The sequence below is a fragment of the Phyllopteryx taeniolatus genome, chromosome 5, assembly GCF_024500385.1.
Source record: "Phyllopteryx taeniolatus isolate TA_2022b chromosome 5, UOR_Ptae_1.2, whole genome shotgun sequence".
Taxonomy (NCBI): Eukaryota; Metazoa; Chordata; class Actinopteri; order Syngnathiformes; family Syngnathidae; genus Phyllopteryx; species Phyllopteryx taeniolatus.
In genome coordinates, this window is record NC_084506.1 from 7,979,634 (window position 1) to 7,999,247 (window position 19,614).

General features: G+C 41.1%; 1 protein-coding gene across 14 annotated transcripts in view; it reads right to left on the minus strand.

The window, feature by feature from the left end:
• The window catches only part of mical3a (microtubule associated monooxygenase, calponin and LIM domain containing 3a), an 88,825-nt gene that overhangs the window by 59,087 nt on the left and 10,124 nt on the right, over positions 1-19,614 (minus strand). For 13 of the 14 annotated variants that reach the window (XR_009788766.1, XR_009788765.1, XM_061775266.1 and 10 more), the window contains exons 1-2: positions 15,147-15,445; positions 352-767 (exon numbers count right to left, since the gene is read on the minus strand). Coding sequence is in view for 12 of the 14 variants with exons in the window: in XM_061775266.1 (XP_061631250.1) it covers positions 352-630 (279 nt within the window). In the remaining 2 variants the exon portion in view is untranslated. Of the gene's footprint in view, positions 1-351; positions 768-15,146; positions 15,446-19,614 lie in introns of those variants that run through there. The other variant, XM_061775254.1, reaches the window with a different exon arrangement.

Here is a 19,614-nt window from a genome sequence, read left to right on the forward strand (position 1 = left end):
TGGATTATCGGTTTTGGGACTTTGCTTAATTAGCTTTTTCTATGATCCTTGTTTGCCTTTGATTTGGAATAAAGTATCATTTTTGAGACATCTGCCTTGCCTCCCTGCTTCCCTGCACTTGGGTCCTCCATGTTTTTGCCTTGCCTTCAAACCCCCCCCACATGACAGTCATTGTTTTGATCCTGGGAAGATATCAAACTTCTAATTTCGTTCTTGAGTTTTAAAAAAAATGGACATACCGCTGATATTGAGAAAGAATGCCTAGCGATCAAATGGTTTGTTATCGACACATGAAATTGAAACCAAAAACACACATTAGGAACATTTCACAGTTCAAAGTGTGAGAGGTACCTTTGAGTTGGTACAGGCACGGCCTTTCTTATACTCCTTTTGGCTGGCCCTCTTGTCTAACTTGGCCCAAAGTGCTTTAGCCTTCCAGTAGTTGAGTTTAGATTTGAGCCTGTGGTAAAAGACCCTGTACTCTATGGGCTTGACTTCCAGGTGGTCACACAGCTCCTGGAAGGCCTTGAGTGTGCCTTTGCATGTGGTTGCCTGGACAAATTTGTCAAACAGAATATGGGAATGGTTGACCCCTTCTGCTCCGGTTGCACTGACACCTCCATCTCCCATGGTCCAGACTCACACAAGGCTGATAGGGCCCTTCAACCCGTCACAGGGGTCTCTGGGTCCAACCACAGCCTTGTATGACGTTGTCAGTTTCTCTCTCCAGTGGAAGGTTCTAACTCCCTGCCTCAGGTGATCTCATTCTGTCAGGAAAAAGAAAAAAAACCAATGAAATTTCTGATCTGTGGTACTGCATGAGTCAAAATCACATGATGGGGTCATGAAAGGTTGGGAAACAGACTTTGTGAACTTTCCACTAGCCAGATGAATTTAATGAGTAAATCCAATACAAACAGGAACAAAACATCATATTACTAATGCTTTTTGGCAAGCAACCGCATACTAGCATTCTGCATGATGTGATAACTTTGTGCTCGATCTCAAGATGGGTGGGAAAAAACTCAGTATGGAAAAAGGTCAAAGGACATCAGTCCATTACACCTACAGGAAGTGATATGTGAAGAACATAAGCCGTTGTTCCCAGCTTGCATCTTCCATTCTTCTGGGAAGACTTTCTATGGTCAGAGGGCACTGCCGGACTTTGCTTTGTGTATAAAACCTCGAGGAACCGTCACAACTTAATCAGCTGGCAAGACAAACAATCAATACTAATATTGCGCCACCCCACATATCAAGGTCCTCCTGTTACTGTACATAGACACGACCTTGCAGAAACCCTCTTCTCTGTCTAGAAATGGTAGTACCAGGCACAGGGAGGGTTGTGAACCCACACAAATGCAAACATAAAACACACAGGCAAGTGTAGGAGCCCAAGTGTGGTACAGATTGGGACACAGACGGCCACCTACCCACAAATAAAGTACAGAATCCGCTGCGTTAGCTTTTGTGTTACCTGCTATGACATGCACGTCTCCTTGTTTCACACCCAAGAAGAAGTCATGATGCATATACTCTGCTCTCATGACAAGTATGGGGATGGGAATTACTAAGATTTTTACGATTCCGATTGCATTTTCGATATTGCTTAACGATTCGATTCTTTATCGATTCTCAAATTTGTAGTTTGGGGGACAAAAAACCTACAGAGGACTTTAAATAGACGAAAGAATAATAAATTAATAAAACACCCGCTAGATATTATACCCAGGCTTCTCGTTATATCTAAACGCTATAATCGAAGAAAAACGACTATTACGCGGGTAGTGCTTCGTTAGTTGCTGCATTGGAAATGCATGCTGTAGCATCCTACATCCCACAGCGAGCGTGTGACTTGTTTAATAATACTCCATTTGGAGTTTACTATAACAGTAAACACACAACAAAAAGAATTACACAGATTGTATGTTTAAATACAAAACATTGTTTTCGAGACCACTAGCTTAATGCTAACACTCAATGGAAAGACCTATTGACAGGCTAGCTAAATTAGCATTCATGGGTGGGATTTACCTTCAATTAATGAATATTCACACACAAATGCAACAGTAACACTTACAGACAGGTAATATCACAATACTCATATATTCTTTCTAATCTGTGCAAAACAAGTTTAATAAAGTTCTATCGCGACGTTCTTCTATTCTTTTTTTAAGCTCACAGAAACGTTCAGCTTCATGCATGCATCACACCATACTGCCCCTGAGAGGCAGGGTGTATTTAGCGTAACACCGGGAAAATTTGCACGCGTTTACTGCTGCTCTTGGTGGTAATCTGGCACCCTTACTCAGAATAGTTAGTGTGATGTAGCATTTTAATATCACTTGAGGCCATTTGTTAAGTAAGTATCAACTGATCCATGCGATGCGTACGCCGCATAAAATATGCTTTGACATCATCAGTTCAAATAGAATCAATTAGGGGATCCCAAGAAAATTCAGCTAATGATACAGTTCCCACTGATTCTGGATACCCATTATGGATGAGCACGGCAGAATGTACTGAATCATTCGAATTAATTCTTTGAGCTCAGCAACCGAACATCCTTCCGCGTCCCCTTACATCTAGCTAGGCTTTCGCTGGCCGGCGTGACGTTTCTGCATTCCACCGCGGTGGACAGAATCACAGACACCAACCCCCGCCACCCGGGCTTCCTGCTCACTCACCTTACTGTTATTGTCATCGGATTAGTGGAAAGCATCTTTGAGTGTCTTGAGAAGCGCTATATGTTTAATGTATTATTATTATTATTATTAAATAAAAAGCTTTAATAATCACATTAGAGAGACAGAGGGAATGATATGTATGTTTACATATATACATTTATTATTAATTTACATTTATTTTAAATGTGTGCCTGTTTTCATGTGCTTGACTGACTAAACATTAGATATTAGTTGAAGAAACGGCTGCTAGTGAAAGCTATCACGTTCACTGCGTAGTACGAATCACTCATCGTACTAGCACATCGGTCCTTAGCGGCTCACAAAAAGAAGTTCAACAAACAAAATCACTCGTGTCTAACGGGTCGTGAACGATAAGTTCAACGAACGAATCACTCGAGTTCTCCAATACATTTAGTTCACTTAAGTGCCTCCCCACCTTCACGGCGCTACCTGACGCTGGCTGCCCAATGGTCATTCGGCGGAGTGAGTGACAACGCTGGGGAAACGCAAATCACTTTTAATAAAGTCCCGTCCCCGCCTGCACGCTGGCTGCTCATTGATCATTCGCCGAAGATTCAGAAGCGGGTGACAGAATGCTTCAGCAGTTCCATTTCCGCGGCCAACCAAAAAGAACGAATCATTTCATAAACTGATTCAGTTTAGTTCATTCACTAAAAAAGATTTGTTCTTCTGAACAAAATGTTCGCAAACGAAACACTAATACCCATCCCTAGAGAGGAATGTCTTGCTGGGATCTTTCTTACAAAAGCACAATCAGTGTCGCCCCGTTAGCAACTATACTGAGTTCTGACCACTCTAATGACTTTAAAAAATAATAATAATAATTTTTAAAGTGATGAGCGACTTTAATTCTTGCTAAGAAAGAGCAGAATCAATGCTGTTCCATATGACAAGAAAGGCGCCCGGTGGAAGGCAATCATGGAGTCAATCACGTTGAACATTGCCAAAGACATGGTAGTGGTATTATTTTATATGTTGCAAAAGCTGCGATTGGCTGGCAATCCTGCCCGATGACAGCTGGGATAGGCTCCAGCACGACCGCGACCCTAGTGAGGAGAAGCGGCTCAGAAAATGGATGGATGGATGGTTGCAAAAGCACAGAGTTATCAACATGTTGGAAACAATTGAACTGAGATATGTCCTCCCAAAGCCTCAAATATTTTGTCAAGGTCGCCTTGCCTCACTTGTACAACTCTTCATGAGAAAAGAGTGCGAGAGAGCTGGAGGGGGGTGCAGCGTTCCTGTTTTGACCGCAAACATTTAACAGACAAGCCAATAAAGGCTCATTTTATTATGTTAAATTGTTGAACATTTAAAATGTTAACTTATTAGAGATCATGTGTTTGACAAAATTGACGGGAAGCACTTCCACATTATCCATTAAGAAAAAAGATATGTATATATAAAAGTTTCAAAGCAAATCACAGAAGGAAAAAAAAAGATAATTAAGCTGTAAGCGAATAGGACAAAAAATCTATTAAAATGTGTTCAATTTTAGTGAAAAAATATCCGATTTTATTTTAAGGGCATTGCCCAGAACCTACGTAACAGCTTGCGTGACCATTAAATAGTGGACTTTACTCACCATCAGTTTGTAAAGGATATCATGGAGAAAATTAAGGAGAAGGAAATGACGACGAAATAACAGTGACGACGATTGAATGCAAAACATAACAGTTGAATAATAAGCTTTCATGTGAGTAATGTCTCCATTGTACAAACTCATCTGGGCAACAAGGCAGCAATTCACCTTTATAGACTGACATTAACAATGGCTCAACAATTCGGATCATTTTATAGGGTTCCCAATATAACCGTTAGCAATTTAGAGTGTGGAAATATCATCCTAAAAACCTACACATGGAAAATACATACAGTACATCTATTTAGATATTAAAGATAATCTTGACAATTGAGATTACCTTACTTATAAATACATTTTAATAAATATTCAAAGTCTAAGATTATTTTTGAACTAATTGTACTTATGCACAGCCAAACTTCTGAATGTTTTAATTCTTGCATAACATGTGGAATCAATTTTTGGGTACAACTGTGGGCGAATGGGTAAGAACGAGGGCCGCGACAGAAGGGCACAAGTTTCAATTCCCCCAACATAAGGTACCCAACCACAAGGCACTGTAAAGCTGCCCACAGGTCCAGTTGATCACTAAAGGTGTGTTTGATAATGTACAGTAGGTAGTGAGTCTGTAATTTTAAAAAGCAACAATTATTAATGCATTTGTATCAAGCCATCTATCAATTTTCTAAACCGCTGGGAGCTTACCCTGTTCAGGGACACGGTGAGCTGGAGCCTATGCAATCTGAGTTTGGGCGAAAGACAAGACTACAACCTAGACTGGTCGCCAGTCACTCACAGGGCACATTTGTATATAGTACATTAACTCAACGTAATCAAAAACCAAAAAGGTCAAACTTAAAATGTTACCACCTGAAATCCTGATCATGTGATGCAAGATAAAGAGGAAAAAGTTTAAAATTAAACTGCCACTCATAGGGTACTAATCAAGAAATGCTGACAGAATAAAAGTGGCGGTGCAGTATGTACTGTAAGTTGTTTTCATATACCCTTACTTAAGAGCACTTTTTTGACTCAAATTTGGGATTAATCCAATGGCATATGTCTTAATCATTGTGTAAAACAACCTGACAATTCAGTGGGGCCACAAACAATTCTCTTTGTGTGCTGTTTTTGTGACCACAACTATAAATGTAATGAGTGTGTTTATGACACAGTTGTGTGAGAACAAGCAGTAAAGCCTACACTTAAACAGAAGCAGCTGCAGCTGTAGAATGCAATATAATGCTGACATATGTGGTATGACATCTCCCTAAAGTCCAGTGACTGCGAATATTTAGAAATATGTGAATAAAGTCTAAATATAATCACCTAACATAAGAATTGGAGTACAACACAATCTGTCCAGCAGATAAGACTGTAGACTTGTTTCATTTCACTCAACAAAAACAGTTTGCAACAACTGTTACAAAGATCCCAATAAAGGAGTGATGAAAAAAGGAACTCAGTATCAAAGCAAAAAACAGCCGACATCTGGAATATTAGCTAACTGACATTTTTTTTTTTTTTTAAATTAGAATTTTGATAACTGCAAAAGTACTGACTAACAAGTTGTAGTCATGTAAGCACCAACATTCAATGAAGTTTACATTACCATTCATTGTGTTCAAAGACATTAATCAAGAAAAAAAGGTTAAAATAATAATAAAAATATTATGGACAGGTTATATACATGTAAAGATGTACTATAATATGTACTGCCTTTTTTGCACCTTGACCGGTTAGCACAGCATAGAAGCGGAAGACCAAAAATAGCAGCTACATTCATAGCATCTGCCTACAGTCCAGGGGTGTCCAAACGTTTTCCTCCGAGGCCCGCATGCAGATATACCGAAGGATGCGAGGGCCATATTGGTAAACTGTAATTTATTGAACAAGCTAAAACCAATACAAAAATTAAAGTGTGCTTTTTTTGTGTGTGTGTGTGTTACTAATGACATTATGTCATGGTTTAGTCTAAAAATAAATCCCACGAGTAGGCCAGTGGGCCACATATTTCAGTACACCACTTTCAAACAATTACATATGAAGGTAAAGTTAGTCTGGGTATAAAAATTATTTAACAAAAATATATATCATCATTGAGGGATACATTTGAAATAAAGGTGTTAATATGACAAACACCACATTGCAATGAAGGTTTGGGATCACTCTAAAATCACAACTGTAGTAATTAGACTTCACACCAATCTGATCGGTATCGGCCGATAATTAGCATTTTATGCTGATCGGCTTTAATGCCATAATTTGCCGATCCGATCAATGACGTCATTGATCGGCTCCGCAAAAGACATTTACTCCGCATCGCCATCGTGCACAGTACATTTTTATCCAAAAGCTAGTTTATTTTTAGCCTTGTTACATGTCTTTTGACGTAGTACTGTAAATATCTGACCACCAATAAAGTTATTTTTTTTAAAAACATGTCGGCGGTGTGGGACAAACACCACGTAATTCCTGCATCAGACTACAAGACAAATTTGGTCTTTCACGATTGCACGATGTCAGACTACTGCAATAAAATCTCATCTTCCGATACCCCCGCATCCCGTTTTTTACGATCACTGGGCTTCATCTTGTCAACTCAAACACGACCAGATACACTCATTACCATGGCGATGACAACAATAATGGATCGCACCGCGTGTTTATAAGAATAAAATGGAGGAAAACGTGTTTTGGTGGTCACCGGTGCTCGGGAGAGGACGTTCGTTTAAGGCTTGCTTGAGGTATGTTCACGCACTTTTAATACGATACTGCTCGGAAGCAGCCAACAAAACGTGATGTATCCTAGCAAGCTAGTGCTAGCACTAATGGTTGTAAGCGAACATGCAGGCGTTCTATTGAATCATGCTCTAAAGTTTTGGTGTGTTTGAAGTAATTTAATTAAAGAAAGTTAGCACCCATTATTTCTGTTATGTAATGTTGGTTTGACCTGACTGATTGGAATACATGATCTGACTAGAGCAGTGATTTCCAACCTTTATGGAGCCAAGGCACATATTTTACAATTGAAAAATCTCACGGCACACCAACAGACAAAAATGTCACAAAAAGTCGATACATTAATTACTTCCTGCCATCTAATAGAAGACCATTCATTTGTTCCGTCTGTCACTATGCCTCACTGGCATATAAATAGATGAACATCCATCCATCCATTTTCTGAGCCGCTTCTCCTCACTAGGGTCGCGGGCGTGCTGGAGCCTATCCCAGGAGGCGGGGTACACCCTGAACTGGTTGCCAGCCAATCGCAGGGAACATAGGAACAAACAACCATTCGCACTCACAGTCATGCCTACGGGCAATTTAGAGTCTCCAATTCATGCATGTTTTTTTGGGATGTGGGAGGAAACCGGAGTACCCGGAGAAAACCCACGCAGGCACGGGGAGAACATACAAACTCCACAGAGGCGGGGCCGGGGATTGAACACGGGTCCTCAGAACTGTGAGGCTGACGCTCTAACCAGTCGTCCACCGTGCCGCCTAAACAGATGCAATTTGTGCAATTAAGTACAGTATATACAGTAAATGAACAAGTCATTTAAATAGACACATTGCTCCATCTTGTGATCGGAGCGTTTTGTTTTAAACTCGCTGAACTGTGATCGGCCCCAAAAATCCTGATCGTGTAAAGCCTAGTAGTAATAATGCACTAAACTGTTTACTCACCACCAGTTTTAAAATAGCTGGGATGTCTGGACTTACTGTGTGCACTGGCGTGTATCCTTAAATGGCATTGTGTCTTGCCTGGCTGATACTCTGAGGGCACCATGAGGATGAAGTGTTCTATCGTGACTCCTCTCCTTCGCCCCTCAACTAACAGTAAAATTGAAAGAGGAAAATACTTAACACTGGATACCTTTAACAAAAGGGGATCTAGTAGTAGAGAATTAAGGACATGAAATTTGTTCAAGGCTACACCCAGTTGTTAGTACAAGTAATAGTTGAACTATTAATACAAAGCTTGGGTGTGGTTTATTTATACACCACATTACTTGTAGTAGGTAAACTTGGTAAAAAAAAAATAGGCATCTTCTTTGTCTAACGACAACATTTAAAGGCATGCAGCATTGTGACAATTGCTGGCACTTTCTTCGTCAAACCCCATTCATTTATTCTGCACGAATAAGTTATTGTGCACATTTTTTTAATTACAATTTCCAAGAGGAAAGAAACATGACGTTTACACACACTATAACATTTCAGTGTTTACACACCACTGTAGGGTTGGGTAAAACTATCGATTCATCAATGCATTGCAATTCTCCGCCCTGCGTTTCAGTATCGATTCAGCAAATACTCGGAATTGATTCACCTTCTGGTGTTTTTCGTGTGATTCGCGTTGGTGTTTGATTTTACATTTTGTTATTTTGTTTTTATTTAAATAAGAGATTGTATTTTTATTGAAAAGTTTTAATCTGTAATAAATTGTTAGTTTAAATTTTACAATTCCCAAGAGGAAATGAACATTAAGTTTACATTCACTTTAAAAAATGTGATGTGACATTTTTAAAGGGCATCAAAAATCTAATCAATCAAAATTGTCAAAATGTACTCGTGTATTTCTACTTCTTACTGATATTTGAGCATCGATATTAGATCGAACTGCAACCTAAAGAATCTAAATTGAATCAAATCATGAGGTTCTTATCAATTCCCAGTCCTAGTTAATAGCGTACCGTATCCGAGAGTAGGAGTTGTCAATAGCTCAGCAGCCATCTTATCTTTCTATTCTGTGATAAAGCGTGAGCACAGTATTGTTACAAGATTAGTGATAGCATTGGCAGCTAACTGAGGTATTATGCGAGATAGATAGATAAATAATCAAACCAGAGGGAAACTCCAGTGCATAGATTATACTTGGCCAATAATCATAATCAGAATCATCTTTATTTGCCAAATATGTAAAAACACACAAGGAATTTGTCTTCGGTCGTTGGAGCCGCTCTTGTACGACAATACAGTCAATTGACAATACTTTTGAGACATAATAAAACACAGTCACTGAGCAATAAAAGGTTACCAGTAATGTGGCAATGCCGGTACAATTATATAAATTGTGCAAAAAGATGCAGAGTCCTCTAGCAATTAGAGCGGTTTGAAATGGCTAATAGAACAATAGTCCGCTGCAATGACCATTGTGCAAAGGGAGCAGAGACTTCAAGAAATTGATGCAGTTTTAGTGACGAGTAGTGCGATAATCTGGGACAATGTCGATTGTGCAAATGTTGCAGATGCTACTCAAGCACAACAACAGATATGCAAATAGTGCAGAGTGGCAAAACTATTACAGTGAGTGCGCGAGTAATGTATAATTGGTCCAACAGAGATGTGACAACAAACTCAAGACAAAATTTGCAGCATGTTGCAATGGAGTTGTAAGTTAACGGTTTAAGAAGATAATGGCGAGAGAGAAGAAGCTGTCTTGCTTGTTTTAGTTTGGATTGTTTGGTAGGGCCTGCCTGAGGGAAGGCGCTGTAAGAGGTGGTGATCAGGATGTGGAAGGTACAAGAGGATTTTGCATGCTCTTGTTTTAGTTCTGGCAGCGTGCAAGTCCTCAAGGGTGGGTAGGGGGCTACCGACAATCTTTTCTTCAGTTTTGATTGTCCGTTGCAGTCGGAGTTTGTCCTTTTTTGGAGCAGCACCAAATCAGACTGTGATGGAAGAACACAGGACTAACTGGATGACTGCTGCGTAGAACAGCCTCAACAGCTCATGTGGCAGGCCGTGCTTCCTCAGAAGCTGCAGGAAGTACATCCTCTGCTGGGCCTTTTTGAGGATGGCTTTGATGTTGATCTCCGACTTCAGGTTCTGCGAGACTGTAATTCCCAGGAACTTGAAGGTCTCGACGGTTGACACAGGGCAGTTGACACAGGGCAGTTGACAACGTGAGGGGCAGCTGTGGCGAAGGATGCCTCCTGAAGTCCACTATCATCTCTACAGTCTTGAGCGTGTTCAGCTCCAAGTTGTGTCGGCCATAGCACAGCTCCAGCCGCTCCACTTCCTGTCAATACACAGACTCGTCACAGTGTTTGATTAGGCCGATGACTGTGGTGTCGTCTGCAAACTTCAGGAGTTTGACAGACGGGTGCAGTCGTTCGTGTAGATAGAGAAGAGCAGCGGAGAGAGGACACAACCTTTAGGCGCTCCAGTGCTGGTGGTGCGTGTAGATGAGGTGGTGTCCCCCAGCCTCACATGCTGTGTCCTGCACGTCAGGAAACTTTAAATCCACTGGCAGATGGCAGGCGAGATGCTGAGCTGGAGAAGCTTGGAGTAGAGGAGTTCAGGGATGATGGTGTTGAACGTAGAGCTGAAGTCCACGAACAGGATCCTCGCGTAGGTCACCGCGCCGTCGAGGTGTTCTAGGATGAAGTGCAGTACCATGTTGACGGCGTCATCCGCAGGACCTGTTTGCTTGGTAGGCAAACTGCAGGGGGTCCAGCAGGGGACATGTAAAATGCTTGAGGTGGTCCAGCACGAGGCGTTCAAAGGACTTCATGACCACAGATGTCAGGGCGACAGGCCTGTAGTCATTCAGACCCGAGATTGCAGGTTTCTTGGGGACTGGGATGATGGTGGAGCCTTTGAAACAGGATGGTACCTCGCACAGTTTCAGAGATCTATTTACGATCTGTGTGAAGACTGGAGCGAGCCTGGTCCACGCAGACTTTGAGGCAGGATGGGGACACAAGGTTTGGGCCTGCCGCTTTGTTGATCTTTTGTTGTTTGAAGATGCGTCTCACCTTCTGTCTTATGGACCATAGATGATGAAATCCCTAAATTTCTTGCAATTGTATGTTGAAGAACATTGTCCTTAAACTGTTAGCCTATTTTCTCACACACTTGTTCACAGTCATCCCCGGGATCTCCTCCCGGCGGGACATGCCCAGAACACCTCACAGGGGAGGTGTCCGGGAGGCATCCGAATCAGATGCCCCAGCCACCTCATCTGGCTCCTCTCAATGTGGAGAAGTAGCGGCACTACTCTGAGACCCTCCCGAATGACCAAGCTTCTCACCCTCTCTCTTAGGGAGAGCCCGGACACCATGCGGAGGAAACTCATTTCGGCCGCTTGTATGCGGGATCTTTTTCTTTTGGTCACGACCCACAGCTCGTGACCATAGATGAGGGTAGGAACATAGATCGACCGGTAAATTGAGAGCTTCGCCTTTCGGCTTAGCTCCTTCTTTACCACAACGACCGATACAAAGTCAGCATCACTGCAGACGCTGCACCGATCCACCTGTCGATCTCCCGTTCCATTCTTCCCTCACTCGACATGTAGACTGGTTGGGCGAACGCCCATGCACCCTCGAGGATCCTGCCGAGGGTGTAGAGCTGGTCCACTGTTCCACGGCCAGGACGAAAACCACACTGCTCCTCCTGAATCTGAGTCGACTTCCAGACAGACCCTCCTCTCCAGCACACCTGAATAGACCTGACCAGAGAGGCTGAGGAGTGTGAACCCCCTCTAGTTGGAACACACCCTCCGGTCCCACTTCTTAAAAAGGGGGACCAGCACCCCAGTCTGCCAATCCATCTGGGACAGTGCCTCTGGATTGGCAGACTGGGTTGGTGGTAGTCCCCTTTTTAAGAAGGGGGTCCCGGAGGGTGTGTTCCAACTACAGGAGGACCACACTCCTCATTCTCCCTGGTAAGGTCTATTCAGGGGTGCTGGAGAGAAGATGAGCTCCGCCTCAGAACTGTGAGACAGATTTCCCAACCAGTCGTCCACCGAGCTGCCTGTTTTTGACATAATTTTAAAAATATAGAAATTCAGACAAATTATTCTGGAAGTGCATTTCTATGGGTTGGCAGCTCTGCAGTCATAGCCATAAATGCAATTATACTAATTGCCACAGTTTTATAACTAATAAATGGCAGGTTTAATGTATTTCTACATTTTAATTATAATTAATGTATAGTGCTTTGTGTTGCATGTTTCGTTTGGAAATCATTTAAAAGTAAAGTTTCATTACGGATTGATAATTTCTTCTGGTGTTTTGGAGTTCCCTTTTTGGCCTTGGGTTCCTCATTTTCAATTTTTGGTTTCGGTGAAGAATTTTCATTTCAGTGCATCATTCCAAAATAGTGATTTCTCCTCGTTTCAGACATCCATCCATCCATTTTCTGTTCCGCTTATCCTCACTAGGGACGCGGGCATGCTGGAGCCTATCCCAGCTAACTCTGGGCGAGAGGCGGGGTACACCCTGGACTGATCGCTAACCAATCGCAGGGCACATATAAACAACCATTCGCACTCAAATTCACACCTATGGGCAATATAGAGTTTTCAATTACCCTACTATGCATGTTGTTGGAATGTGGGAGGAAACCGAAGTACCAGGAGAAAACCCATGCAGGCACAGGGAGAACATGCAAACTCCACACAGGTGAGGCCGGATTTGAACCAGTCCTCAGAACTGTGAGGCAGTAACCAGTCATCCACCGTGCTAGCTATTTAATGTCATAAGGAATAATGGTGTGTGCTCAAAGATTGGAATTTGGTAGCAAGCTCCTGATGAGTTAGCCACAGAAAATAAAAATAAAAATCCAGCTGGCTTATGACCTATCAGGAGTTGCCTTCAGAGGACTTCCTCTCTTCTGTCCTGTCATCTTGTCTGTTTTGTCAACTGCTGCCAATTCTGGTGGGGGCTTACTGGAACACCTTCCGACCTCTCACAAACAATCAGAAAATGGTTATAGTGACTCACGGTTTTGCCATTACAGCGTGGATCTGCATGAGTAAGTTATGGCTCAATGTATCAGCAAAGAACTGATGGAAATCTCTATGAATCAACCGCCTGTATTTGGTTAGATGCATCGAGGGAGATAATAAATACTTTTTGTGCAAGACACCCTAAAATATAAACAGCAACTTCATTGCAGGTTACACTGGACCTTTTAAAAAATGCGTCTATATGTTCAGGTCATTGCTGTTCCGCGTAGGTCCAGTAGAATAATGAACATTTCAAAATACTGTTTAAAATATTTTTAAAAAATAAAATAAAAAAATAAATCAAGCAGACAAGCTTTTAGCTGTTTGTGGAGTGCAATGCTAAAAGCAATGCAATGTGCTTCTCTGAACATGTGTGCCTTGTACACAGCGCACAAGTAACAACAACCAAGGAGACTTGAAATTGGCAGTGCTTTAAAGTGAGACATCCAACTCAAAATCAGGCATGAAATATTTCTGATTAACAGATATTATGTCTAGCTTTCAAATGGAGACAACTATCCATCCAGCTCCATCCCAGCTGATTTTGACTTGTCACCAGTCAATTGGAGGGCAATAATGGAGAAACCATTATGCAAGTGTATTTTGTCATTTGATGTCGGTATGTTTACATTGTGGACAGTTACAAGTAGCAAAGAGACAAGATTTCCCAAAAATGACATTCTGTCAAAATGGTTATAACAAGGACGTCAACCAGAGTTCCACGCACCAAGAATTTTGAAAATCAGATGATGGTTTCCATTAGGGCAGTACGATATCGGGAAAAAAATGACATTGCGTTTGTTTCTTTTTTAACCGGTGATATACTGTATATAATGATCTGGAAGAAATACAGGATAACGTACTCTTGAGTCGTGACATGTAAACATTTCTCTTTTTCCCTCTCAACCTGCAACATAAGCCTCTAACGTTTATATCATTATTTTGATGTGAGGTGTATTGGGTTAGCTTCTGAAACGGGAACACAACAACGGAAGCCTTTTTATTATGTCATCCTTTTGTTTCACTCTCCAGGCACGACCAATCAACCCATGCTAATTCCAACTGTTACATTTGTGTAACTCACTCGGGTGCAAAAAAATGTACTGTATGTGCACTAAATCAAGAGACCCAATGCTCCATCAATTACCAGAGACATGGGATGACCTTGTCCAGTATGTCAAGATCTTACATTCTAATTAGCAGACTTCACAGATGTCAGTTAATGGACGATCTAATTGGGGTCATTTGAAATAAAATGCCATTCTCTTGAGTACAGCTGAACTCAATGTCAAGTCAGTCAACAAAGGAAATCGAGGCATTTTCTGTCATACAACGTAAACTGTGAGTGGGTCATTTTGAAGCTAGGTTAGGGTATTAAATTGGTATAATAAGAGTAAATAAAACTACATTAAAACATGAACTACAAATGGCAGCCAAAGAAATAAAACGCTGACGCTTGTGTTATTATTGTGTTAATATAAAGCCCCAAGATTAGGTACACCTCCATAATGTCACAAAAATCCAACAAAATAGATTTCCATACAGTATATAATGTTAAGCTTTGATTGACAGAAACATTACTTTGGCTATGCTTATTACTGTAAGTGGTGTACAACCACTGAGCTCTTTCTGTTGTTTCCTTAACGTAGCTATGAGGCAACCAAAATATTAAAAACCCAATTCGCTAGCACGATACAGTGCAGCTAAGCAGAAAAGCAAACTACAGTAGCACAATTCCAACATGTACAACCGTATGAACAGTTTATTGTACAACCAGCAATGACTCCTAATGAGGCAATTACCCCATTCCCAAATGGAGCGCGTGTCACTAAAATTGATCGAGCCCGAACGCCGCAGCAGCCACCCGATGTGTTACTCGAGCTAAACCAGCTCGTGCTGCGTCTAAGAACGACCGAAAGCCAACAAGACATTAGCGACAGCCATTGCGACGAGCCGTCAACTTCATTGCGGGCGGCCCACTGTCCTCGTGTTGTTTGCGGGGCTTACAAAATAAACAAGAGTGACGTTGGCAAACGTGTGGAGAGGTGCAGTCCGCGTTCAGAGGAAACCTTGAAGAACGTCGTCAAGCTTACAGTGAGCGACAACCGCTTCTTACCTTCGACACTTGTGTACTTATAATCCCAAAAAGAAGCCATGTTCGCTAGTTCGCCCTCGCAAAACGCCACAGTGTGAGCGGACGAGGTCGGGGGAGGCCAGGAGACGCAGCCGAACAGGCGCAGAGGAGCAGCGGCAACTTGAAACCCACAGAGGCGGCTAGGTCCGAACCATCACGGCGACAAGGAGGGGTGACGGATTAAAGAAATGAATGCCAACGCGTCGACGAACTGTTGAGTAACAGTCGCGTTCATTGTGATGAGCATTTGACGCCGAACCTCCAACGGAAATAGCATAAATACTCACATTCTTCCCCTTGCCATTTGAAAGGGACAATCCGAGATCGCTGGAGCAAACCAACGTAGCAGTTATAACACCGACGAATCCGATTGGTCGATCGCAAGCTGACGCAAACACTGCTCCGAGCCACGGTGACATATTAAAGAAATAGCTCAAGGGAAATAGTGGCTGTGTTTTTGGGACGTGGGAGGAAACCGGAGGACATGTGCTGACCAGTCGGCCGCCGTGCTCGGTTATTATTGTTGTTGTTTTGATTTACAATAACAATAATAATGATAATACTTTTATGTTATTGCAATGTACTGCAATAATTGTCTGGGACTGATATTTATTTATTTATTTATTTATTTTCACACTTATGGAATCTTGAGCAGAATTCCAAAGCCCATATGACGGTTTTCGAACAACGCACAGAGTGGGGAGAGGTTAAGGAATTGCAGTTGCCAAAGTGGAAAAAAAACATTTGAGATTACAACCTATGAAAATTACAAGTTTCAAACAATCACTTAAATAGCAATGCGTAGCGTAGAAAACAGTGATGAGTCAGCTTCCCACAGACAGAAATATGCATCACTGATTCACTTTATCCGCTCTAAAATCAGCACAATCCCAAGAGCCACAATCACACTGTTGACAAAATATTGTTCCCATCAGTAGCAAAGTCCAACCAGTAAATTCAGATGACATTCAGAGCTATAAAGATTATCTTCATAAGTGTGCTGGCTGCTTCAAAGTAAAAGGTCAATGGCACATAGGCCCATGCAGAGTGGCCTCACACAGCGGCGTTGCACCATGGGGGATCTGGGCAGGGCTGCACTAATCCAATATCATCATCATTATCATTTTCTTCTTTTCCTTTCGGTTTGTCCTTTTATGGGTCGCCACAGCGCGTCATCCTTTTCCATGTAAGCTTATCTCCTGCATCCTCCTCTCGAACACCAACTGCCCTCGTGTCTTCCCTCACGACGTCCCTCAACCTTCTCTCTGGTCTTCCTCTAGCTCTCTTGCCTGGCAGCTCCATCCTCATCGTCCTTCTACCAATATACTCACTTTTTCTCCTCTGGACGTGTCCAAACCATCCAAGTCTGCTCTCTCTAACTTTGTCTCCAAAACATCGAACCAGTTCTGAGGACCCGGGTTCAAATCCGGCCTCGCCGGTGTGCTGTTTGCATGTTCTCCCCGTGCCTGTGTGGGTTTTCTTCCTCCCACATCCCCAAAACATGCATGGTAGGTTAATTGAAGACTCTAAATTGCCTGGAGGTGTGAATATGAGTGCAAACGGTTGTCTACCGGAGACAAATTCCTTGTGTGTTTTTGACATGGCAAATAAAGATGATTCTGATTCTGAATGGTTGCATGTTTATATGTGCCATGCGATTGGCTGGCGGCCAGTTCAGGCTGCACCCCGACTCTCGCCCAGAGTCAGCTGGGATAGGCTCCAACACCCCCGCAACCCTTGTGAGGATAAGCGGTAGAGAGAATGACTCCATGGATTATTATTATTATTATTATTATTATTATTATTGGATGAATAATAAATTAAGACTCCCAGCTGAATATGGATCGTGGAACAACCCTCCGACTAATATTCCTTACTGCAGCTTTAAGTCTTTATGTCTTCCCTTTTTTTTGTTCTCCTTTCACAGCTACAGAATCCCCCTGGGATTTGTTTAATTAGCACATCTAAATAGAACATCAGGGTGAAAACCTCTTCTACAAAATGTCCTTGATGTTCTGGAAAGATTGAGCTTTGAAATACAGGAACATCTCAGTAAATCTGAATATCATAGAAAAGTTAATTTCATTCAAAAAGTGAAACTCATATATTAAATACATTCATTAAACACATTTGAAAGTCGTCTTAAAGAGGCCAATTCCTACCCAAATTCTACATTAAACCTCATTTTTATTATTTCTTATACCGTATTCTATTTTCTTGTGATGGCAAATTGAGTTTTTTTCCTAGCTGAATGCTCTTAACATCACAATTAGAAAACACTAATGTTACCTCAACCCTCTCAAAGTCTCTGTGTTATCCAGGGGCGTTGCTAGGATCACAGGTTTAGGGGTGCTGGGATTCATTCAAGGGGTGCTTCAAATCATCACCCGCCAAAAAATGGGTGTTGATGTGCTAACCAGTTGGCCACTGTGCCGCCAATAATAATAATAATAATAGTAATTATTATTATCATTTGGTTTGAATGACTAATAATGGTAATTATTATTATTATGATTGTTATAACCTTGATATTTGTGTAGTACACAATTCCTGTGTATTTGTTGACAAGACCTATGCCTGACCAGTAAATAAATGTTTGCGTTAAGTACAAACTAATGCCTCATATGACCACTTGACGAATTCTCTCACGCACTCTCTCTCTCTCTCTCTCTCTCTCTCTCTCACAGACACACATACACATGCACAAACACAGTTATTTTGCCAATAACTGCCGCCAATTAATACAACAAACTGAATTTCTTGAACCCTGATTTGTATAGGTTAGATTTTGCAAGCTAAATTTGCCATTATCAAAATTGATGGTAATTCGGTGTAAAATATCAATAATTCTGATTCAACATTATCTCGCCATCCATTTTCTGAGTCACTTCTCCTCACTAGGGTTTTGGGCGTGCTGGAGCCTATCCCAGCTATCATCGGGTAGGAGGCGGGGTACACCCTAAACTGGTTGAACATGCAAAGCTTAGTTCAAGACACTATGAACATGGAAGTTTCAGTCAGGTTACATCTAGAAAATTCACACCCAAAATGAATCAATGGTCAATTAACCCAGCACATTTTTTTACACTTAGCATAAAATGTATGTTTTTGGAATGGGGGAGGGGGGGGGGGGGGGGGGTAGAGTAGCCAAATATTACTACCATAATATATGTTTCTTTTGAATAATAGGTCTCAAGTAAAAGTATATGTCATCCTCCAAATAATTACTTGAGTAAGAGTAAGAAAGTACTCAGTGAAAAAACTACTCACGTACTGAGTAACTAGTGAGTAATTTATTTTTTCAATCATATGAACATCAAGTAAAATAAAAATAAGAAAATAAAATATGAATGTGCAAATTCAGATATTGCTGAACAATATCACTTAATCTAAAACATAATAATAAAAAATAAAAATAAATGTATATATATATATATATATATATATATATATATATATATATATATATATATATATATAAAATCTTTGTAAAATAACAAATTAAGGCAAATTCAGCTCCAACAAATGGTCTTATACTATATTGTTTCTACTTGTTAAACAGCACAGTGCTGTAGGGTCACCAGGCAGATTACAAAAACAGGAACAAGGCTGCAGTGGATATAAAAAGTCTACACACCCCTGTTCAAATGCCAGGTCTTTGTGTTGTAAAAGAATTTTGACCAAGATAAATCATTTTCAAACTTGATGTGACCAAGAATTTGTACAACCCAACTGATTTATTTTTGTATATTTTTGAGAAGGGAGGTGAAAACAAACAAGCGAGATAAACTTGAATGTGATTGACTTGGACTTGACGTTGAGAGAGAAAACAGAACGTACCCCAAAAGACTGATGTTTAACAATTACTTGTGACCATAAAATACTGATAATGTTGGCATGTGCACAGCCAAAACAACAGAAAAACATCTGCAACTTACGGCAATGTGTTTTCTCAAGTTAGAAGTTGGCTGAAATATCTAAGTTTGGGCAGTGACAAAACTACGCTGCATGTTAAAGTGTTGTTTTTCGTAGTCTGTAATGTAAACACGAGTCAGGCGTGGATGTCACGACTCACTTTGATTGGCCCACAAAGCCCAAGAGAAGACTTCGTGTGCGGACATGTGGCATGTAGCAAGAGGCATGTAGATTATTGTAACGGAGTAAAAGTACAATTTCCTCTCAACATAAATACACGAGTAAAAGTGAAAAGTATGCTTCATCAAAACTACTTTGACAAGTACAATTTATCCCAAATTTTACTTGAGTAAATGTAATGCGTTACTACTCACCTCTAGAAATAAGGATGACTTGTGTGTGAAAGCCAAGGATTAAATTGGTCTAGTTGTTATACAAAATATAAATATAGATATAAAATAAAATACTTGTCTCCGAAAGTAACACAATCCAGTATATGTGTAGCCCGGTTGAATGGGGAAGCAGGACCGTTTAA